Source organism: Lithobates pipiens, unplaced genomic scaffold (genome assembly GCF_037356315.1).
Source record: "Lithobates pipiens isolate NorthernLeopardFrog02 unplaced genomic scaffold, aLitPip1_a1.2 Scaffold_19, whole genome shotgun sequence".
NCBI classification, from domain to species: Eukaryota; Metazoa; Chordata; class Amphibia; order Anura; family Ranidae; genus Lithobates; species Lithobates pipiens.
In genome coordinates this window covers 544,690,096-544,713,766 of record NW_027507764.1, presented here as the reverse complement: position 1 = coordinate 544,713,766, position 23,671 = coordinate 544,690,096, and the positions used below count along the sequence as shown (strand labels likewise).

Genomic DNA, 23,671 nt, shown 5'->3' with positions numbered 1-23,671 from the left:
ACAAGCCTATTACCATACCAGTCATGAAAAGAACCTTTGTGGACCTAATAGTAACAGCTACTGATTTACCAGACTGTCCCTCACTGCCTCACACGCAGCTTCCTGCCTGTCCCTATTTAAACTGACAAAACAGAGGCTGCTGGAACAATAACTCGAATAGCACTTTTGTGGACCTAATAGTAACAGCTAATTATTAAACTGACTTTCCCTGCAGCACACAGCGTCCTGTCCCTTTCTCTACACTGACAAGAGACAGGCTGCTGCAACAATCAGTAGCACAGTAGTGCCTCTAACCTATACCAGTCCTGAAAATAACTTTTGTGGACCAAATAGCTAGCGATTTGGGTCACTGCAATCTCTCCCTGCTCCACACAGCAACCTCTCCCTATAGTGACAGAAGAAAGAATGTAAAATGGCCGCCGGATCGGGTGTATTTATAAGTTAGGGGGAATGTCCAAGTGTCCATGTGCTGTAATGTCTCAATTGGCTGTCCTGTACCCCATGATGGATGTGTCATCATAGGTCAAAGTTCTTTTACACAGTAAACACGGAAGTCCGCCGGGCGAACGGCGGCAATAGTCCGCCGATCGGCGAACAGCCGAAATTCGCTGCAAAACGACCGCTGGGCGAACCGTTCGGCCATCCCTAGCTGTGAATGATTTCAAGGCAGTTGGGATTACAGTAACCAAATAAATCACTGGTAACACAATATGCTACCATAGATTGAAATCCGGCAGCGCCCGCAAGGCCCCCCTCCTAAAGAAGGTACATGTACAGGTCCGTCTGAAGTTTGCCAATGAACATCAAAATGATTCAGGATTGTGAAAAAGCGCTGTGGTCAGAGACCAAAATGTAGCTTTTTGGCATGAACTTGACTCGCCATGTTTGGAGGAAGGAAAATGCCATGACCCTAAGAACACCATCCCTACAGTCAAGCATGGAGGTGGAAACATGCTTTGGGGCTGTTTCTCTGCTAAAAGTACAGGCAGACTTTGCCGCATTGAGTGGCCAATGGACGGGGCCATGTATTGTAAAATCTTGGATGAGAGCTTTCTGCCCTCAGCCAGAACACTGAAAGTGTTACCAAACTCGCAACAGTAAAATCAGTCTGTATATGCAGAAGAAGCATGCTTGTTATACTCACTGTTAAACCTAAGGGGTTAATCCTCCGCATTGTGTTAAAAGGCTGTTTGATTCTGTCTTCTCCGATCCTCTCCTCATTCCATTGTCCCCTGATAATTTCCTAATAGCACAGAGCCTATGGTGTCAGGCTGCACATGCTCAGTTTGGTGTGTATTGCTAGAGTTCTTTTTTTTTTTTCTCTTGGGAGAGTGCATGCGATCAACACAGGGCCAATTAGAACTGTTTAAAGGGTCAGGAGTCTTGCAGTCTCAACCAGTCCTTGGCTGGACACAGATAGAGGTCACAAGACTGATATATACTGCTGATGAGAAAAGGCATTTAGCAGTTTTTATTTACTAAAATAATTGCACTTCCATGTGGTGTTCCATGTGCTGTGGGAGACCAGATATAGTGAATGCTGGGTCCTTTGTTTGGTAACACTTGATGATGGGTCGTGGGTGGGTCTTCCAGCATGACAATAACCCAAAAAATGGCGCCAAGGCAACAAAGTATTGTGGCTCAAGAAGAAGCGCATTAAGGTCATGGAGTGGCCTAGTCAGTCTCCAGACCTTAATCCTATAGAAAATGTACGGAGGGAGCGGAAACTTCAAGTTCTCAAGCGACAGCCAAGAAACCTTAAGGATATAGAGAAGATCTGTAAAGAAGATTGGACCAAAATCCGTTCCGAGATGTGTGTAAACCTGGAAACCAACTACAAGAAACATCTTACCTCTGTGCTTGCCAACAAGGGTTTCTCCACCAAGTACTAAGTCACGTTTTGCTTGGGGATCAAATACTTCTTTTACTCACTAAACTGTAACTCAATTTATAACATTTGTTTAAAATTACGCTTGAGAGGGGATATGATGTTGATGTACAAATATCGTACTGGTGACCCTAGCATAGGGAAAAAAAAAAAAAAACTCTTCAGTGAAGGAAAGTTTAATACGACACGTGCCATTCAGTAAAATTAGAAGAGAAGAGGTTAAACTTAAACTGTGTAGCGAGTTATTTACTGTCAGTGCGGTAAGGATGTGGAATTCTCTTCCACAAGCAGTGCCATCAGCAGGGAGCATTGATAATTAAAAAAAAAAAACAGATGGGTTCCTCAAAGACCACAACATACAGGGGTATAAAATGTACTATTAGAGATAATATTACTACCACTGCTGGGTGTTAATATCACTGCTGACATCAATGCTGGGGGCTATTATTGCATTCATTAAAACCAGTGCTGGGGGTTATTATTGCGTCCATTGAGCCCAGTGCTGGGGGTTATTATTGCATCCATTGAGCCCAGTGCTGGGGGGTTATTATTGCATACACTGACACCAATGGTTGGGGTGTTTGTACTCCCAACTTCTTCATACATGTACATTGCGATATGCTGCAAAAAAATGCAGCCGAGCCAAAAAATTTTGGGTGTCGAAGTAGGCTTTTGTGCTGCCTTCTGGAGGTGTCAGGAGCCACACTAGAGTCCAACTATAATTTTCTGCTTGACCGCCACTGCTTTATATTGTGCTGTCAGCCTAGCCTTTTGGTTTGCAAAAGTAACTTCTTGGCAGCCTTTTATGTCTGTGAAAGATCACATGAAAGTTACATAATCATCGCTACAAGCATGCATCCCAGCAGCTGCCCAAGCACCTGAGAGTAAGTTTCAAAGTAGGAGGCAGATCAAATAACTATGCATTTCCAAAAAAAAAAAAAAAAGGAAGGAAGAAGTGTCTCAATCCAATAGCACACCAGCAGCCTAAATATGTTCTAATCTAGGGACTTGGGCTTAGAGTGGGAGACAATAGGACATCCTGAATCCTTGAGCTTAACTTCTTAATATTATTAACCACAAAAAAATGTAATCAAAGAAATCTAAAAAAGGCAACAATAAAAATCCCTTTTACACAAGTAGACTGTGAAAAAAAAATAAAAATAAAAAAAAGAAGAAAAGCTCACACCATATCTATATTCAGCGGCCTTGGGAATTAAACAGACGTCAAGTGAAGAGCATGCCCAAGAAATGTCACTTTTTTTTAATCAGGTATAAAATATAAATACTATTTTACAACACATTACTCCAAACACAGCTCATATGAAACAGTATTTATTACACAAAACGAAAAAAAAAAATAAGTAAAAAATAATTATATATCAGGATGATATTAGTTTCTCATTGCAAGCATTGCGTTTATATCCCAGATAAGATTCCGTAACTGATCCATTATTTGCTTCAACTGCTGATTCTTCTGTTTTAATTTCTGCAAGAGAAAGAAAACATGGCATCACTAGTCTAGAAATCTTAAAGTGAAATTCAAGTCTACAACTAAGTTACAAACACCCCCCACCCACCTTCTACTCCTATATTAACTAGCCTGTAGAAGGAAGATGCTTACTTATACTTACCTATTCTCAGGGTGCTCCAGTCCAGTAACATGGCCTCCCCCATCAGTCAGCTTCAGGAGAGAGGGGAGATCGGCGACAATGGACGGAAAGCCTGGGTGGTGACGTCACCCATAGGCTTAATATGGGGCATCTGTTGTCAGCAGTCCCCCCTTTTCCTTGAAGTTGGCCACTTTGAGCCAATCATGTGACCGGACTGCAGCAGCCCGAGAATAAATATGTATAAGCATATTCTACAGGGCAGATAGTATAGATCAGTGATTCTCAACCAGGGTTCCTCCAGGAGGTTGCTAGGGGTTCCTTCAGCATTGGGCAATTTCTGCCTCTCAGACAAGTTCCCACTGACACCATTGATCTTTTTAGCTATCTGTAAGGAGGTAACTCTTCCCAATGACCGCAAGTGTAAGGACCATTCTTCCCACTGACCATCACACTATTGTATCATGAGTTATAGACTTCTAATTTTTAGCAGGGGTTCCCTGAGACCAGAGAACTATTTCAAGGGTTCCTCTGTGTTGAAAAGGTTGAGAAAGGCTGTTATAGATGTTAGAAGAGGGGTGGAAACAGATATAAGCTTAGATAGTTCTAGTCTGAAATTTCACTTAAATGCATGGTAATAATTACAACAAATCAAAAGAACTACAACCATCAAGCTTGGGGTGGCTGAGGTGACTTTAAAATATACTGTCACCACTTGTGACCGCCCTAGAGCAGTCTTACTGCTACAGGGCATCAGCTGTGCACCGCATCACGTATATATACACATGATTTGGTATGTCCGCCTGCAGGGGGCGCGCTGGCATGCCACTTCTGTTGTAAATATTTACAGCAGAAGTTGATCTGCTTGTGCCGGTCACCAACCGATCATCAGTAAAGAAGACAGAACAGCAATCTGCCTATGTTAACAAGGCAGATTGCTGTTCTGAAGGCAGAGAGGGATGGATTCCGTTTCCCTTAGTAAAAACAGCACACATTTAACCCTTTGATCACCCTAGATATTTAACCCCCATCTCAGCCAGTGTCAGCGCATATTTTTAGCACTGATAACTGTATTAGTGTCACTGATTCCCACAAAGTGTCAGTAAGGCTACTTTCACACTGGGGCCACAGCCGTGTTAGCACTAAAGCGCCGCTAGTTTTAGCGGCGCTTTAGCGCTGTTTAAGCAGCGCTTTTCTGCCGAAGGGGTTAAGAGCGCCCATGTTGCAGCACTGTGGAAGCACTGCCTATGCATTCCAATGGGCAGGGCCGGTTTGGGAGCACTGTATACAGCGCTCCCAAACCACCCCAAAGATGCTGCTTGCAGGACTTTTTTTCTGTCCCGCAAGTGCACTGCCCCAGTGTGAAAGCACTTGGGCTTTCATACTCAGGAGGCATGAGAGGCAGTTTTCAGGTGCTTTGCATGCGCTATTTCTAGCACTAAAATGCCTGAAAACTGCCTTCAGAGTGAAAGGGGTCTTCATGTCCTATTATCTACTGCAATAGTGCAGTCTCGCTATAAGTCGATGATCATCACCATTACTAGTAAAAAAAAAAAAAAAAAAATTATCAAATACCACCTAAAGAAAACTATTTGTGGGTAAAAAACAAAAAAGGACATTAAATTTTATTTGGGTACAACACTGATGTACGTATATGCATGTACAATATCACATTTCAGTTATAAAATCAAATCCATTGAATTGCATCTGTATGCATGTACAATTAGGAGTCTATTCCAGGGACGTGCAGTGAGGTCAGTGACCGGTGAGGCACTGGCTAGTATCAGAGCCAGATACATATTCGCAAGTTACGCATTCGATTCTCATTATGTAGGCAATTGCAATTCTACTAGTTATATAGAATATTTTTAGCAGACACCCTAGGGAATAAAATGGTAGTCGTTGCATCTTTTTATGTTAAATGGTGTTTGCGCAGCAATTTTTCAAACTTGTTTTGTTTGGGGGGAAAAAAAAGTTTCATGAATAAAAAACACTAACGTTAGCCAGATTTTTTTTTTGTATAAATGTGAAAGATGTCATTTTCTAGCAAAAAAAATATTCTCCCTCTTAACTGTGTGAGAAAAACATGAGATTATGGGTAAACCTTATACCCATAAACCCATGTTTTTGACTTGTAGTTAAGAGGGGTTGGCTGGAACGGAGCGTTTGTCTTTTAGACACATGCCCCTTTCTATTACACTGCAGTGAGAGGCGTGCCTCCACTGCAGCATTTTTATTGGACAACTTGGACCAATAGTGCTTTACCATTGGTCCAAGGCTCCAAGCTGTCCATTGAGGTCAGTGCCTCTGACAGGAAGTGAGGAGATGCCCTGTGAGCTCATCCTCTCAGTCTGCTGCAAACGAGTGTGCCAGCTTGTATTTAATCTGGCTGCGCTTTATGTAGCTTCTGACAGGCTGTGCAAGGAGCCCCGTATCTCCAGAACCATAGGTGCTAGGACCAGTGTTGGGGTAGGACGTTGGCTACCTATTTGGGGTCTCTGTGACCCTAGGTCGCCAAGCTACAACCCTCGAAGCTTGAGCATATTTTTTGTTTCTTTTTTATATGTTTATGGGCCTCACCTGCCTCCCCTGACTGCACGTCCCTGGTCTATTCCCATCAGGTGTGGTGAGGACATTCTTGGGCAGCTGTTCCAGTACAATCTCATGACACCTCTGGGTGTCTTAGACTATGTAAAATGCCTTGTTACCAGTCTGGCCGGTTCATGCCACTGAACTGCGGTGGTGTGCAAGCAGTGTGCGTTGAAAGAAGTACTGTGTGTGGTACTTTTCTCCAGCACACTCACTGCACACAAGATGATAGAACTTTTGATAGACATTTGTAGCCCAGGCACATGGCTGCCATACCTTATTTACTTCCATGATTTCTCTTCGTTCTTCACTTGCGTATCGTAGCTGACTGGCAGGCCCACGGTCATCATTTTTCCAGTAGTCGTCTTCCACATAAGGGATCAGTTGCTGGAAATCAACAGATGCAGCATTACATTAAGCCTAGCCTGCCATTAAGCAAAGACAAGTATACTATTTGGAAGCATAAAGTAGTTGTATGAGGGGCATCTCTTTTTCCCTGGGAGCTTTGGGCCTGAGAAAAAAAAAAAGACAAAAAAAGGGGGGGGGGGGGGGGTAGACCCAGTCTCCGCCTGGGGACCACCCAACAAGGTGCACTAAGAAAATACAGCCTCCAGTGCCCAGACAGGCTTCCGTTACAAGGGGAAAAGAAAAGGGAGACCAGTAAAGGAAATGGGCAGACTTAATCAACTGCCCCCTACCTGAGCCTTGCTGGGGCCTGTGCCTGTCTCCACTGCTGCAGACGCAACATCCTCCATAGCAGGTTTGCAGTGGCCCACACATGGCTTCACACGCCACTTTTGGACTCCCATAATGCCACTGCAACAGAAGCAGAAATAGGTGCCAGCTTCTGCCCTGCCTCCTCCCCCAGCGTCCAGCCACCAGAAAATGATTAGGTCACTGACCCGGCAACCTGCTAATAGGAAGTGTCACTTCCGGCACGGCCGAGATTCTTCTGGGGCCAACGCAAAATGGCGGCAGTGCATGCACAGCTGTCGCTCCCAAAATACTGGATCGGGTCATTGGATCTTCTGCAGCTCTTCCATGCACCTAAGGGGTAAGAGGAGCCCAAACCTACCGCTGCTAAAGCCCTGGTAAGACGGGTTGAGGGGGGGGGGGGGGACTGAGGTCTCTAAAAAGGAGAAAAAAAAAAAAAAAAGAGAGAGAGGAGACCCTGTCTCAGGAGCACCCAAGAGATGCTGGCTCCCCTTCAAAAGATGTTCCCTCCGGGCCGGAGAAAACACAAAAACTGAGGTGTGGTAGGGAGGTCTGGGGGAAGAAGGTGTTTCCTGTGGTCCGGTGGGAGGAGTCACCATCTCTCGGGTGCTGTCCTGAAAGACGCTTCAGGAAAAATGGTTTTCAAAATGTTTTGTAAATATATTTCTGAAAAGTGTGGAGTATATTTGTATTCAGCCTCCCTGAAAATCAACTTTCACTGCAATTACAGTTGCAAGTCTTTTTGGGGATGTCTCTACCAGCTTTGAACATCTAGAGTGACATTTTTGCCCATTCTTGTTTGCAAAAAAGCTCAAGCTCTGTGAGATTGGATGGAGAGTGTCTGAGCAGCAATTTTAAAGTCTTGCCACAGATTCTCAATTGGATTTAGGTCTGGACTTTGACTGGGCCATTCTAACACATGAATATGCTTTGATCTAAACCATTCCATTGTAGCTCTGGCTGCATATTTAGGGTTGTTGTCCTGCTGGAAGGTGAACCTCCGCCCCAGCCTCAAGTCTTTTGCAAACTCTAACAGGTTTTCTTCTAAAGCCCCGTACACACGAGAGGACTTATGTCTGACAGACTTCCGAAGGAGTCCTGCCGGAGTTCTGCTGGAGTTCCGACAGAGTTCAGACGGACTTTTCGACTGAGCGGACTTGGCCACACACAATCACACCAAACTCCGACGGATTCGAACGTGATGACGTACGACTGGACTCGAATAAGGAAGTTCATAGCCAGTAGCCAATAGCTGCCCTAGCGTCGGTTTTAGTCCATCGGAATAGCATACACACGAGCGAATTTTTCGAAGGGACCGGGTCCGGCGGAGTTCCGTCGGAAAAATTTGAAGCATGTTCCATTTCTAAAGTCCGTCAGACTTTTGCGAATCAAAAGTCCGTTGCAGCCCACACACGATCGAATAGTCTGACGGAATCAGTCCGTCGGACTTTGGATGTTGAAAAGTCCGCTCGTGTGTACGCGGCGTAAGATTGCCCTGTATTTGGCTCCATCCATCTCATCAACTCTGACCAGCTTCCCTGTCCCTGCTGAAGAAACGCAATACCCTTTACATTTTCGGATGATGGACTGAACAGTGCTCCATGAAGATGTTCAAAGCTTGAGATACTTGTGATTTTTTTTTTTTTTTTTTTTTTTTTATAACCTAACCCTGCTTTAAACTTCTCCACAACTTTATCCCTGACCTGTCTAGTATGTTCCTTGGCCTTCATGATGCTGATTGTTCACTAAAGTTCTCATAGTTGGTCAGGTTGAAAAAAGTCCATCTAGTTCAACCATATAAAATAAAATAAAAAATATAATACAATCCCATATACTCAATCCTATTCCCACAGTTGATCCAGAGGAAGGAGGGAAAAAAAAAGGTGAGGAAAAAACTTTATAATTGCACGCACTCGTGGATTGACGACAAAGTACGGTACCTAAAAATCTCAATAGGCGACACTTTAAAAAAAATTTTTACGGTTACCAGGTTAGCGTTACAGAGGAGGTCTAGTGCTAGTATTATTGCTCTCGCTCTGACGATTGCGGCGATACCTCACATGTGTGATATGAACACCATTTACATATGCGGGCGCGACTTCCGTATGCGTTTTCTTTGCTTCGTGAGCTCGCGGGGACGGCAGGCGCTTTAAATTTTTTTTTTTATTTATATTAAAATGACTAAATTGTTTTTAAAAAAAAAATAAATAAATTTGATCACTTTTATTGCTGTCACAAGGAATGTAAACATCCCTTGTGACAGTAATAGGTGGCGACGGGTACTCTTTATGGAGGGATCGGGGGTCTAAAAGACCTCCCACCCCTCCTTTACACTTCAATGTATTCAGATCGCCGAAAACAGCGATTCTGAATACCGGATATTTTTTTAAAACCGGCGCCATAGGCAGCTGAGTAAACGGGAAGAGACGTCATGATGTCGCTTCCGTGTTTACGATTAGGATCGGCTTCGTTCCAGTTCCTTCCCAGCAGCCGGAAGCGCCGGATCTTGAATCGGTGCTCCCGAACGAGCGGGAGCACCGGTAACAGCGGCGGTGGGGGGGGGGGGGGACGTCCCCTCCTGCTCCTCCGGCATAACAGCCGAGCGGCTTTTAGCCGCTTCGGTTGTTATGGCTGGATAGCCAATCGCCCGCTAAAAAAAAAAAAAAAAAACGGTACCGGGATGATGCCTGCAGGTGCGGGCATCATCCTGGTATACCCCCCGGAAGCTGAGTATGCACATCTGCGTACGCTCGGCGGGAAGGGGTTAAATTACACACAGGTGGACTCTATTTACTAATTAGGTGACTTCTGAAGGCAATTGGTTCCACTAGATTTTAGTTAGGGGTATCAGATTAGAAGGAGCTGAATACAAATGTGCGCCACACGTTTGAGATATTTGTAAAAAAAAAAAAAACGTTGAAAACCATTTATCATTTTCCTTCCACTTCACAATTAGGTGCCACTTTGTGTTGGTCTATCACATAAAATCCCAATAAAATACATTTACGTTTTTGGTTGCAACATCACAAAATGTGTAAAATTTAAAAGGGATATGAATACCTTTTCAAGCCATTGTATATTAAAGCAAACATTATATTGCGGCTTACCAATTCTTAGATGATGGCTGCAGTAGTTTTTCTTTTTTAGACTTTCTTCTATTTTTATCTGGTGATCTGGCCAGCAAGTCTGTTTTTTACAGTACAAGTTCTCCAGCAGAATATATACATCTAACACCCCCATCCCCCCAGACTGAATGCTGCTGTCCAAAGGTCCTCCCCTGTGCTCCTTCATCCAGAGTGGGGGTGCTCTAATACAGGACGTATATTACTGATCTGATCACCAGGAAAAAACAGAGGGAAAAACCCAAAAAAGAAACGGAATGCAATCACCACCTCCAATGATGGGTGAGCTGCAATAATAAAAAAAAATTTAAATTTGGATTTAATACATGTCTAGGTTCTGATTATTGTTCTAATGAGGCTTTTGCAAAAGATGGACCAAATATTAGACACCATAAGATTGGCAAAATGTACCTTTGGACCACAACCCATAAACAGGCCTTGACTTCAGTTCTGTCTCAGTTCTCCAAGCACCACTCCTACCCCCCCCCCCCCCCCCCGCCGCCATCCCAGAACCCATGCAGACGCTGCTTTGCTTGCTACTTGGCTGCTTGCACTGTTTTGTAGGATAGCAGGGAGGTCACGACAGTCTCAGCAGCCACTCACCTCTACCGGCACGGGGTCCAGTCCAGCGCAGTTCTCATTACATTTGTCGTACACCAACCTCAACTTGCGGAATAGAATGGAAAGCTGACGCAGGTGCTCCTGTAACTTCCCCAGTCGGTCCTGGTAGGTCCCTGTATGATACGTAACACCGTTTGGTAGCTGTAAAAAAAAAAAAAAACACACAACATTACAGGCAAATCTGTAAATCAAAGTAAATACATAGAAGAGATAAAAAAAAAATATATATATATATTTTATGATGTGGGTTTAGTGACATTTTTAAGTTTTTTATTTTTATATATATATATATATATATATATATATATATATATAAAATAAAAATAAAAAACTTAAAAATGTCACTAAACCCACATCATAAAAAACTATCAGCAACTGGTGTGTAACATGCTTCTCATACTCAGTCACTATGAGATTTGTTTTCTGTATTCTGCAAAAAACCTGGTTGATCCTGCTGCTGCTGCTGCTGCTGCTGCTGCTATCTCCCCCTTCTGTCCAAGTCCCCAATTCAGCTGGGGATTTTGCAGAGCAGTGTTGGCAACTCTGCACATGCTCGGTTTTCTGTGGGTTTCTATGCTGAGCATTTCCTCTCTATCACATCTGAACAGCCCATATGGACACCCGGACAGTTCAGGTTTTGAATCATGCGCCCGGGTTTCAAACCACCTGAAACTCGGACACATTATCCAGACCGGACTATGGCTTCCCAGTAGGGTTGCTGGCTGCAGTTGTCTAAGCCAAGAGTGTCTGTTACACTCTCTTTCCCACTGCCTAAAGCCAGCACTGACCCCCCCCCCCCCCCCCAAACTCACACAGACGGGAGAGGAGGGAAGGCTTGAGCTGCTCTTCTTCCTCCCGTCCCTACCCCTTTGTGTCTGCACACGCTGTAATCCCAAGCGGCGTGCTGCCTCAGGAAAGGGAAGTGGGGGTGTGAAATTTGAAGTCTAGCAGCCGCAGATACAGCTGACTAGAGGTGCTGACTACCAAGAGGTGAGTGAGCTCACCATCCATCCCTGTCTGTGGCTGAAGTCTCCCCACTTCTCTCTCCTGCCTCTGAGTGTGTACACGAAGGTAAATCAAGGTTCTCAGAGCACCCCTTACATCAGATTTCCCCTTTACATTAAAGTCCACAGAGCTCTTCTTAAAGTGTAAGTGGGAACTCTGATGTAAAGGGGGCTCTAGGAACATTGAACAAAGGGGAATACAGGAAACTGATGTAAGTGGGGCTCTGGTTACCAGAAACACTTCCCCCTTACATTAGTCCTCTCCATACAGAGTTCTCAGCGTTCCTCCTTAAATCAGGGTTCACAGAGCATCCCTTATGTCTCCCTTACAGAGTCTGCAGAGTCCCCCCCCTTAAAGTGTAAGGGAACTCTGCGAGTTCAGATGTAAGAGGAAACTCTGAGGATTCAGATGAAAAAGGGAACTCTGTGGACTCTTGTAATTAACTTCATATGATTAAAAATGTTATTTAAACGCAAAATATATGTATAGTTTATACTATAAGAAGAATTGCTGCGCACCGCTAAAGTGTTCGGGTTTGACCTGAAGAAAAGGTGGCAACCCTAGCATATACACGGAATTAAATGCCAGCCCAATCCCTTCCCTCCTCCTTCATGCCCACTAACCCCGACCCATTCTGGTGTATTGGTAGCTCATTCATTTGCCTTAATGCAACCAAACGGCTCGGAATGACCCCCTAATTGTTGGGAGTTCACTGAACATTCCAGATCAGCCCACCTGTCACAGCCATTATAAGAGGGTCTCACTCCTTATGTTGCATTATTTTATCTATGTGATGAAACTGAGCTCTGGGAAAAAAATGTAACCTGAGAAATTGTGCACAATATCCTATGAGACCTAAAATTGTAAACAGGAGACACATAGGGATGAGTGCAGGTTTGAAGCAAAGCCGGAAGCAATTGCTCACTTGTGGCAAATCAGCCACAACCAGGGCATTCCCTCAAACCTTTTTTACTCCAATGAGCTGTGGACTGGGTGTGACATGAGGAAAAGAGAGCGAGTTCAGGTAGAGAAGAGTTTAGAGAAAACTTAGGCTCATCTCCAGTCTATAATGGGTCACTAGAGAGAAATATGGGACCAAACCCAGAAGCAAGGGGGGTCACATCCGCCAAATCCCCATACAATCAGGGCATTCCTTGCCCCAAGTAACAAAGGGGTAGAGGGATGCTTGTGACATTGACCAACCATGGCCACATTCGGTCAATGATGTCACAAGCATCCCCACCCCTTTGATACATGCAGAATACACTGGTCACAGCCGATTGGTCAATGATGTCATCAGTATCCCAGCCCCTTCGTTACATACAAAAGATGCTGGTTGCAGCTGATTGGTCAATGAACCAGAAGCACCCCGCCCCTTTGTTATGTGCAGAATGATTGGTTAATGATGCCACAGCACCTCGTCCCTTTTTATGTGCCAAATGCCCAGTTTGCGGCTGGTTGGTTGCCGATTTTAGCAGGAGTGACAGTTTGCTTCAGGATTTGGTCCAAAGCTAAACCAAAAAAAAATTATAATTTTGAAAAAAATAAAAGTTTTCTGTTGTAAAATTTTGCAAAAAGTAAATTTTTCTCCTTCCCTGATGTGCGCCGATGGTGCTGCACTGATAATCAGAACACCGATAATCAGTGCAGATGTCCCCTTTCACATTAGCCGGTTACCGGCTCTCCTTTTCTCAGGCTGTGACAGCGTGAGGAAAGCAATGCCGATAACCTGCAAGTGTGTTAACATTGTGATCTGCTGGGATTAGACACAGCTGATTACGTGGTAAAGAGCCGCTGTTATTGGTGCTTTACCCCGATCGATGATGCTCTGTGTCACAGCTCACCATGAGCCAAGAATGGTAGGGTGTAATATGACGTCCACCAAGAACTAGGGTGATCCCGTCCGGCTTTCACTTGACTATACGGCGGGTGGGAACCAGTTAAAGATGATTGGTCAATGATGTCACAAGCATATCCTCTCCTTTGTTACGTGCCAAAGGCCCTGGTTGTAGCCGATTGGTCAATGTCGTCACATGCATCCCAACCCCCTCTGCTATATGCAAAATGTCCTGGTTGTAGCCGATTGTGACAAAGACATTGACCAGACTCTGGGCTGCAGAAGAACCATTCCCTGGAGAGCTCTGTATTTTAATGTGTTCATAAATTAGAGCTGGTCACTATATGCTTGTGGCTTCTTATGCAAGTTTGTCTGGGGAGCCGGACTGTCTAAGGAGGTCATTGTTATGATAATAGGACTAGCTCTACTGTGTAAGGTGACCTTTGTCTGAGATAATGGGAGAAGCCCTTATCTGATGGTTTGCTGTATAAATTCAGCGTTTCTAAAAATAAAGCAGTTCATTTTTTCGGTGTTCTCCAAGACTGGTGTTGTCTGGTCCTTGGGGTTTCTATAGCCAGATCCATTGGTCTCGTGTTCCAGGACTTGGGAAGCCGCTTCTTGGTGGAAATACCCAAAAGGGTGTCCGAAGTCCGTCACATTTGGTGGCAGCAGTGGGATCTGGAATTACTTTATTGGGTGACCGAAGGGAAGGGATCTCATCCAGTGCCCAAGCGACAGCTGGTCGTGCCGCAGAAATATCTGCGCAATCTGCTTGGCATCGGACATGACATTCCCCTAGCTGGTCACTTTGGCGTGACCAAAACTGTTCACCATTTGACTCAACTATTCTTCTGGCCAGGGATAACTGGGGATATTAGACAGTATTGCCGTACCTGTGATACTTGTCAGCGTGTGGGAAAGAAGGCGACCGATCTAAAGCTCCTTTGTACCCCCTACCGATGATAGCTGAGCCCTTTAGCCGGATAGCAGTAGACATGGTACCCTGACCCAGTCCCTCTGGGAAGAGATACCTTAATGGTGGTAGATTATGCTACTCGTTACCCGCAGGCAGTTCTTCTGACAAACATCCATGCAGAGACAGTAGTGGAGGCCCTGCTCCGAATCTTTGCCAGGGTGGGTTTCCCTCAGGAGATCATCTCAGACCAAGGGACACAGTTTACTGTGGACCTAAACCAGCAGTTGTGGAAGTTCTGTGGAATTAAGCCTATACACAGCTCTCCCTACCACCCCCAGACTAATGGACTATGTGAGCAGTTCAATGGAACGCTAGAGCAATTGCTGTGGATGTTCGCAACTTCTAACCGGGATTGGGAGAAATTTCTGCTGCACCTCCTGTTCGCTTACAGGGCAGTGCCGCAGGAATCTACGGGGTTCTCCCATTTAGAGTTATTGTATGGGAGACGGGTGAGGGGGCCACTAGATCTACTTAGAGCCCATTGGAAAGGAGGGGTATGGGCTGAAGAGACCTCTGTGGTAGGATATGTACTAGCACTCAGGGACCGGCTGAAGAAACTTAGACACCGTACAGGGGAACCTTCAGACCGCACAGGGGCTGCGGAAGTGGTGGTATTATCGTACTGCCCGGAATCGCACCTTGGCTGTAGGGCAGAAAGTTCTTGCCCTCAAGCCTACCAAGTTGGACAAACTACAGGCCTCTTGGCAGGGACCCTACAAGGTAGTGCAGCAAATATGTGACACTACCAACCTGGTAGCGAAGTGCCCAGATGAAAAAGTCCGGTGGACCTTCCATGTGAACATGCTCTAAGCGTACCAAGAGAGGCCTGAGAGATAGGTGCCATAAGTGCTCCAGCCGGGGAAGATTCAGAAAACCTTCCCCTGCCAGAGCTATCCGTGAGAGATGGGGACAGAGCAGGTGTAGAGACAGTGAGGTTAGACGGGCAGCTGGGGCCGGACCAGGCCGGGCTTGTGGCTTCTTATGCAAGTTTGTCTGGGGAGCCGGGCTGTCTAAGGAGGTCATTGTTATGATAGTAGGACTAGCTCTACTGTGTAAGGTGACCTTTGTGAGATAACGGGAGTAGCCCTTATCTGATGGTTTGCTGTATAAATTCAGTGTTTCTAAAAATAAAAAACAGTTAATTTTATGGTGTTCTCCAAGACTGGTGTTGTCTGGGCCTTGGGGTCTCTACAGCCAGATCCATCGGTCTCGTGTTGCAGGACTTGGGAAGCCGATTCTTGGCGGAAATACCAAACAGGATGTCCCGAGTCTTTCACACGCATCCCCTTTGTTATGTGCGGGAAGCCCTGGTTGTAGCTAATTGGTCAATGTGGTCACACACATCCCCACCTCCTTTATTACAAGCAGGATGCCTTGGTGGTAGCGGATTGGTTAATGTCATCACAAGCATCCCCGCCCCTTTGTTATGTGCAGGATGCCCTGGTGGTAGCTGATTGGGCGCTGATCTGGGAGGAGTGAGAGCTTTGCTCCGTGTTCATCCCTATGGACACTTTATAATCTCACCTCTGGCAGGATTGGCTGATCTGCAGGCGGGTGACTCCTATCCCATCTCACTGGTTGTATGATCAGCGGCTGGGAATCACCCAACTCACTTGGAGGCGTTTGTCTGCCAAACGCTCTCCTCTGTATTACACCTCCTATGGAGAGAATGGGGCCTCAGGGCTGCTGATCTCCTGCATCCTCTTTGTGGCTATTAAATATACACACATGCATATATAAGCTCCAGCAATGGTAGCGTCACATTTCTTAAAGCAGGAGTCCGCCATTTTTTTTTTTTTTTTTTAAAGCCAGCAGCTACAAATACTGCAGCTGCTGACTTTTAAAATAATGACACTTACCTGTCCAGCGCGCCCGCGATGTCGGCACCCGAAGCCGATCTCTCGATCGTCTCTCGGGTGCTGCTGCCGCCATCTTGGCTATGGTAATCAGGAAGTGGAGCCTTGCAACTTAATGTCCCGGTTTCCTACTGCGCATGCGCGAGTCGCGCTGCGCAATAAGGATGGCCCCCGCTGTCTCTGGGATCCATGTGTTTCCCAGCAGACAGCGGGGGACCTTCGGAAAGGGACGTAGATATCTGCGGAAAGGGGAGTATATTCTGCAGATATCTATACTGGAAGTGGGTGCAGATACCTGTACTGTACAGGTACCTGCACCCCCCAACCCCCTGAAAGGTGCCAATTGTGGCGCCGGAGGGGGGGAGGGTTCCAATGAGCGGAAGCTCCACTCTAGGGTGGACCTTCGCTTTAAGGCAGGTTTCTTAGGACCCCTCCTGCATAGAAACCAGCAGATCTCTCCGGCTTATCCCTAGTGACAACCCAAGAACACAACTAGGAGCCAGGAGCAGAGCGTTGTCACCCTCTAACAGGAAGTGGCTCTCCCATGGCAGGATCCTTCCAATACAATCTGCAGACTGGCAGGTCTGGGCTGAGTGAATGGCGCCCGCAGTGTCCGTGGCGCAGCGCTCACCTGCATGTTGCGCAGCAGTTGGAAGATCTCCATGGTGCGGAATACGATGTCTTGCACGGTCTCCTGTCCGATCCGGCACAGGGACGCCGTGTTCACCTCCCGGGGGGCGGAGGAGGGAGGTGGAGCGGGGAAACCCCCGGGAGCCCCCGCCATTCCCCCTCCGGAGAGCGGAGGAGTGGACATATCGTACCGGGCCTGACCACACACGGCGCCGAATTACTATTACCTCTGCCCTCCACAAGATGGCGGAGAAGAGCCGCGCAATCTCTAGTGTCTACTCCGCCTCCTGCCAACCACAGTATGACCGAGACTTTTTTTTTCTCCCCATTCAACAACTTTATTTGCATTCATAACAAATAACAACAATGGATGGAATGGGTGTTAGGAGATGCTTACAGTTCAGTGAGTGTTATGAAAATTCAGCAGCTGCTGCATAATAAACCTCATCCTGGGATTTTTCATTCAGAAATAGTTTACAGAAGTCTTTTACCCGCTTACCTACCATGGCAATGTTTTAATATTATTGCACGCAGGTTAAAATCAGTATTTTGCAATAGAAAAGGACTTAAAGCGGAGGTCCACCCTAAAGTGGACCTTCCGCTCATCGGAACCCTCCCCCCCTCCGGCGCCACAATTGGCACCTTTCAGGGGGGAGGGGGGTGCAGATACCTGTACAGTACAGGTATCTGCACCCACTTCCGGGATAGCTCTCTGCGGAAAGGGGCGTAGATTACGCCCCTTTCCGCAAGTGCCCGCCCCTTTCCGCAAGTGCCCCGCTGCCTGCTGGGAAACACACAGATCCCAGAGGCAGCGGGGACCGTCCTTATTGCGCAGCGCAACTCGCGCATGCGCAGTAGGGAACCGGGAAATGAAGCCGAAAGGCTCCATTTCCTAATTCCCATACCCAAGATGGCGGCAGCAGGACCCGAGAGACGATCTAGAGATCGGCTTCGGGTGCCGACATCGCGGGCGCGCTGGACAGGTAAGTGTCACTATTTTAAAAGTCAGCAGCTGCAGTATTTGTAGCTGCTGGCTTTTAAAAAAAAAAAACGCGGAGTCCCGGCGGACTCCGACTTTAAGCCTCATACACACGATAGGACTTTCCCTTGGATTTTTGTAAAAAGGGGATCGGCTGTGAACTTGTATTGCATACACAGCAGGACTTTTTTAGCCAACTTTCATCAAATCACATGGTTTTTCTGCTCTTTACCGCCACCTTTGGTCAACTCCTGTATTGTTGTCTGATCTTTTGCATTGGTTCTGAGCATGTGTGTTTGTACTTTGTACAAAAGTCCTATGGTTTTCTGTACACACGATCAGACTTTGCTCCATCTGATTTTTGTTGCCAGAAAGTTTGTCCGTTCGCACAGCCAACAAAAGTCAGATGAAAACCAAAAAAGTTTGTCCGATGGAGCATACACACGGTCGGATGTTGCTCCAAAACAGCTAATTTGCATGTTTGTTGTCAAAAAGTCTGATCGTGTGTACGGGCCTTAAGGATGAGCCTAAAGGCCCGTACACACGATCTGACTTTTTGACACCAAACATATAAATTAGCTGTTTTGGAGCAACATCCGACCGTGTGTACACTCCATCGGACAAACTTTTTTGGTTTTCATGGGACTTTTGTTGGCTGTGCGAACGGACAAACTTTCTGGCAACAAAAGTCCGATGGAGCAAAGTCCGATCGTGTGTACTCAAAACACTGAGACTTTTGTACAAAGTACAAACACGCATACTCAGGACCAATGCAAAAGATCAGACAACAATACAGAAGTTGACCAAAGGTGGTGCTGGAGTAATTGAACGTCCTCTTTTGAAGTGTCGTCAGTACGTTGAAACGTCACTAAAGCCTCATACACACGGTCGGACTTTGTACAAACTTTTCCGTGGACTTTTGTACAAAGGGCGTGGTCCACAAGTTTGTATTACATACACACAGTCGGACTTTTTGACAACAAACACGAACGTAGTGACGTCACAACGTACTGACGCCACTTCAAAAGAGGACGTTCAATGACTCCAGCGCCACCTTTGGTCAACTTCTGTATTGTAGTCTGATCTTTTGCATTGGTTCTGAGCATGCGTGTTTGTACCTTGTACAAAAGTCCAATGCTTTTGCATACACACGGTCGGACTTTGCTCCATCGGACTTTTGTTGCCAGAAAGTTTGTCCGTTCGCACAGCCAACAAAAGTCCGATGAAAACAGAAAAAGTTTGTCCGATGGAGCGTACACACAGTCGGATGTTGCTCCAAAACAGCTAATTTGCATGTTTGTTGTCAAAAAGTCCGACCGTGTGTACGGCCTTAAGTTCGTGTTTGTTGCCTAAAAAGTCAGATCGTGTGTATGCAATACAAACTTACGGCCAACGACCTTTGTACAAAAGTCCATGGGAAAGTTTGCACAAAGTCCGATCGTGTGTATGAGGCTTAATGCTGCGTACACATGAACAGACTTTTTGACAACAAACATGCAAATTAACTGTTTTGGAGCAACATCCGATCGTGTGTACACTCCATCAGACAAACTTTTTCGGTTTTCATCGGACTTTTGTTGGCTGTGCGAACGGACAAAATTTTTGACAACATAAGTCCAATGGAGCAAAGTCCGATCGTGTGTACTCAAAACCATCAGACTTTTGTACAAAGTACAAACACGCATGCTCCATGCACACTGGAGCTCAAAAAAGCTTTTTCTGGGAGCCAGATTGTTGGCAGAAAACGTTGGTTGAAAAACGCGATTTTAACAGCGTTTTGTACCAGCGTTTATGAGCGTTTTTTAGCGTTAAAGGTTATGGGCATTTTTAATAAAAAACACACTGAGGACACTCCAAAAATCCCACAATGCATTCCCAAACTCCCACAATGCATTGAAAAAAATAGAATGCTGGACACTAGTAAACACACGTTTTAGAGCGTTTATGCGCATTTATCAGCATTTAGTGTTTTTTAGCTTTTTTGTGGTCAGAAAAACTGCATTTTGAAAGCCCATAAAACTCATTAACCATTCTTCCAGAAGCACATTTGTGAGGTCAGGCACTAATGTTGGACAAGAAGGCCTGGCTCACAGTCTTCGCTCTAATTCATCCCAAAGGTGTTCTATTAGGTCGAGGTCAGGACTCTATGCAGGCCAGTCAAGTTCCTCCACCCCAAACTCGCTCAGCCAGACCGCTTTATAGACCTTGTTTGTGCACTAGTGCGCAGTCATGTTGGAACAGGAAGGGGCCAACCCCAAACTATTCCCACAAAGTTGGGAGCATGAAATTGTCCAAAATGTCTTGGTATGCTGATGCCTTAACAGTTCCCTTCACTGGAAGTAAGCGGCCAAGCCCAACCCCTGAAATACAACCCCACACCATAATCCCCCCTCCACCAAATGATTTGGGCCAGTGCACAAAGCAAGGTCCATAAAGACATGGATGAGTAAGTTTGGGGTGGAGGAACTTGACTGGCCTGCACAGTCCTGACCTCAACCCGATAGAACATCTTTGGGATGAAATAGAACGGAGACTGCGAGCCAGGCCTTCTTGTCCAATATCAGTGCCTGACCTCACAAATGCGCTTCTGGAAGAATGGTCATACATTCCCATAGACACACTCCTAAACCTTGTGGACAGCCTTCCCAGAAGAGTTGAAACCTTTATAGCTGCAAAGGGTGGGCCAACTCAATATTGAACGCTATGGACTAAGACTGGGATGCCATTAAAGTTCATGTGCGTGTAAAGGTAGGTGTCCCAATACTTTTGACAACATAGTGTCGGTTTGTGTATAATATATATATATAAGCCCTCTCTAAAGCCTCGTTCACAGGATATGATTGTTGGCAGGGGATTATCTGTTCACAGACTGTTGTCCTAAAATCTTACCGTTAGTTCGCTCCTTTTGACAATTGTCCAATTTTCCGCCAGCAAATGTAAATAGTAAATTTTTGGTGTACAACGGTTTGACGACAGATTTTTGTATGGTCAGTAGACAAATCTGTCACACAAAAGTGTAAAGTACAAGCACGCATGCTCCTAATCAATGTTTACCAAACACGAAATTAGCAGAAGGGGCCCAAGGGGTGGCGCTCTAGAGCTGAAATTCCTCGTGTACATCACTACGTGCATGTTTGTTGCACGACAATTGTGTACCGTTAGTATGCAAGACAAGATCCTGGAACACGCCCTTTTGACAAAAATCAGACGCTCGGTTGGCCAACAATTGTACAAGGCTTAAGTGTGCTAGAAGTGTACTGGTTAGCTTTCTGTTTGAATGGGTACATTTCCAGGCTTGCCTGGCAGCCAAGCCTGGGTGTGTGTTTTGATCTGAGTTGGGAGTGACCCAGGGCAGAGCTGGTGACTCACGGGCAGCATCACCAACACCTCCCACATCTTTCCAAAATGTTATGGTGTCTTCCGGAAAGGAAGGAGGAGAGGAAAGGTGGAGCTGCCTGGGGTATTCTGAGGAGCCCTGACCAATCCCCAAGTTGGATTGGCAGGGGGGAAGGCCTCCCTAAATACCCAGGGTCAGCCCAGGTGGGGGGGGGGTTGCTCGGGAGGAAGCTGGAGATGGAGTGCTAGGCTGTCGTGGCCTTTGAGGGAGCTCTGGGGGGTGACCTTGGGCCTGGGCTTGGGTGCGGATGGGACACAACAAGTCGCAGCCAAGAGGGCTGGTAAATGACACACAGTCAGGAGAGGACTAGGGAGGCAAGCTTGAGAGGACTGGGAGATTGCAGTCTAGGATGGGTGCAGAGCCAGTGGAGTGGACTGTGGTGGCACCTGCAGTGGAGAGGGGCAGCTGCAGCCAGGAGGGCTGGCAGGGCCTGAAGATGTGGTACTGGGAGCAGTAGCCACGTGGTCAGCTAGCATCAAGGACTACTGTATTTCTTAATCATTCATCACGGGACACAGCGCCATAGTAGTTACTATATGGGTTATATAGGCACCTTCAGGTGATGGACACTGGCACACCCTAGACAGGAAGTTTGACTCCCTATATAACCCCTCCCCTTACCAGGAGTACCTCAGTTTTTTCGCCAGTGACTAAGGTGCTCAGTTTCATTCCAGAATCCTGCAAAACAGGATCCTATCGACTTGGAACAAGAAGGTCCAAGCTCTGGATTTCCCAATGTGTCTGTCGCCAAGGGTGCACCGGAGCCTCGGTGGTTAAGAACCAAGAATCGGCAAAAGGGAAAATCCTTCCCACCGGTCACATGGAAGGTGATAACAACAGATGCCAGCCTTTCCGGATGGGGAGCAGTCCTGGAAGAGGCGACTGCCCAGGGGAAATGGTCCAGATCAGAGATGACCTTACCCATCAATATTCTAGAGATTCAGGCAGTGCGCTTGGCCCTGAGGGTCTGGACGCTCAGGTTACAGAATTGTCCTATCAGGATCCAATCTGACAATGCCACAGAAGTGGCATATATCACCAAGGGGGCACAAGAAGTCGTGCGGCCCAGAAAGAAGTGAATCATATTCTGGCTTGGGCAGAAAACAATGTACCTTGCCTATCGGCAGTCCTCTTTCCAAGAATAGAGAATTGGCAGGCGGACTACTTGAGTCGCCAGCAGTTGTTCCCGGGAGAATGGTCCCTTCACCTGACATCTTGCGGGCTATATGCCAAAGATGGGGGATCCTGGACATAGATCTGTTTACATCCAGGTTCAACAACAAGACAACTTTGTGTCAAGAACATGAGATCCACTCGCATACAGAACAGATGCATTGGTGACCCAGTGGGATCGGTTCTCTCTAATTTATGCATTCCCTCCTATTCTGCTGCTTCCACGGCTTCTTCGCAGGATCAAGCAGGAAGGGAAGTCTGTGATCTTTGTGGCCCCAGTGTGGCCCAGAAGTTCTTGGTATTCAGAGATCATAAGGATGGTGGTAGAGGACCCGTTGACCCTACCACCACGTCCAGACCTGCTGTCGCAGGGTGCGTTATTCCATCCTACCTTACAAGCGGTAAATTTAATGGTTTGGCTATTGAGAACAACATTCTGAAGAGACATGGGTTGTCAGGTTCAGTGGTGTCTACCTTGATTAATGCAAGGATGCCGGCCTCCAGAGTCATATGTTTCCTGGTGTGAATCCAGGGGTTGGCATCCCATAGGTAAAATCCTGGATTTTCTGCAGATGGGGTTAAAGATGAAGCTGGCCTTGAGTACTATCAAGGGCCAGGTCTCAGCCTTATTAGTATTATTTCAACGACCACTTGCTTTGCATTCTTTGGTCCGTAAGTATATTCAGGGGGTAACATGGCTAAATCCTCCGTTTAAGTCGCTCCTGAATCCTTGGGACTTGAATTTGGTTCTATCGGCTTTACAGAAACAGCCTTTTGAGCCGATACGTCATCTTGGTCCTTTTGACAAGGAAACTAGTTTTTCTGGTAGCCATATCTTCTGCAAGAAGGTTATCAGAATTGGCTGCTCTTTCTTGTAAAGGGCCATATTTAATTATTCACAAGGATAAGGTTGTATTCGATCCTCATCCTAACTTTCTACCGAAGGTAGTGTCAGGTTTTCATTTAAACCAGGAAATTGTTCTGTTCTACCTTCATTTTTCCCAGAACCCTGTTCTATGGAAGAAAAGTCACTACATTCTCTTGATGTCGTGAGAGCTGTCAAGGTCTACTTAAAGGTGACTGCTCAGATTCGGAAAATGGATGTTTTGTTTGTGTTGCCTGAAGGTCCTAAAAGAGGTCAGGCACCATTGAAATATACTATTTCTAAATGGATTTGAAAAATAATTGTTCAAGCTTATGGTTTAAAGAAGAAAATTCCACCATTTCAAATCAAAATGCACTCCACTAGGGCTGTTAGTGCTTTGTGGGCAGTGCAT

General features: G+C 46.0%; 1 protein-coding gene across 1 annotated transcript; it reads right to left on the bottom strand.

Annotated features, from left to right (window-relative positions):
* Positions 1–3,128: 3,128 nt before the first annotated feature.
* On the bottom strand, positions 3,129–17,103 carry MED30 (mediator complex subunit 30). The gene is made up of 4 exons (XM_077493247.1): positions 16,847–17,103; positions 10,524–10,682; positions 6,361–6,471; positions 3,129–3,374 (listed from the first exon to the last, which is right to left on the bottom strand). The coding sequence occupies exons 1-4, from the start codon at positions 17,027–17,029 to the stop codon at positions 3,279–3,281; spliced, it is 549 nt and encodes a 182-aa protein (XP_077349373.1). The 5' UTR covers positions 17,030–17,103; the 3' UTR covers positions 3,129–3,278.
* Positions 17,104–23,671: the final 6,568 nt, after the last annotated feature.

Coding starts and splice junctions, on each gene's coding strand:
- MED30 (XM_077493247.1), bottom strand. CDS start 17,029: ATGTCCACTCCTCCGCTCTCCGGAGGGGGAATGGCGGGGGCTCCCGGG. Junction 10,683..16,846: donor AACTGCTGCGCAACATGCAG/GTGAGCGCTGCG, acceptor TTTTTTTTACAG/CTACCAAACGGTGTTACGTA. Junction 6,472..10,523: donor TGGACCCCGTGCCGGTAGAG/GTGAGTGGCTGC, acceptor GTTGATTTCCAG/CAACTGATCCCTTATGTGGA.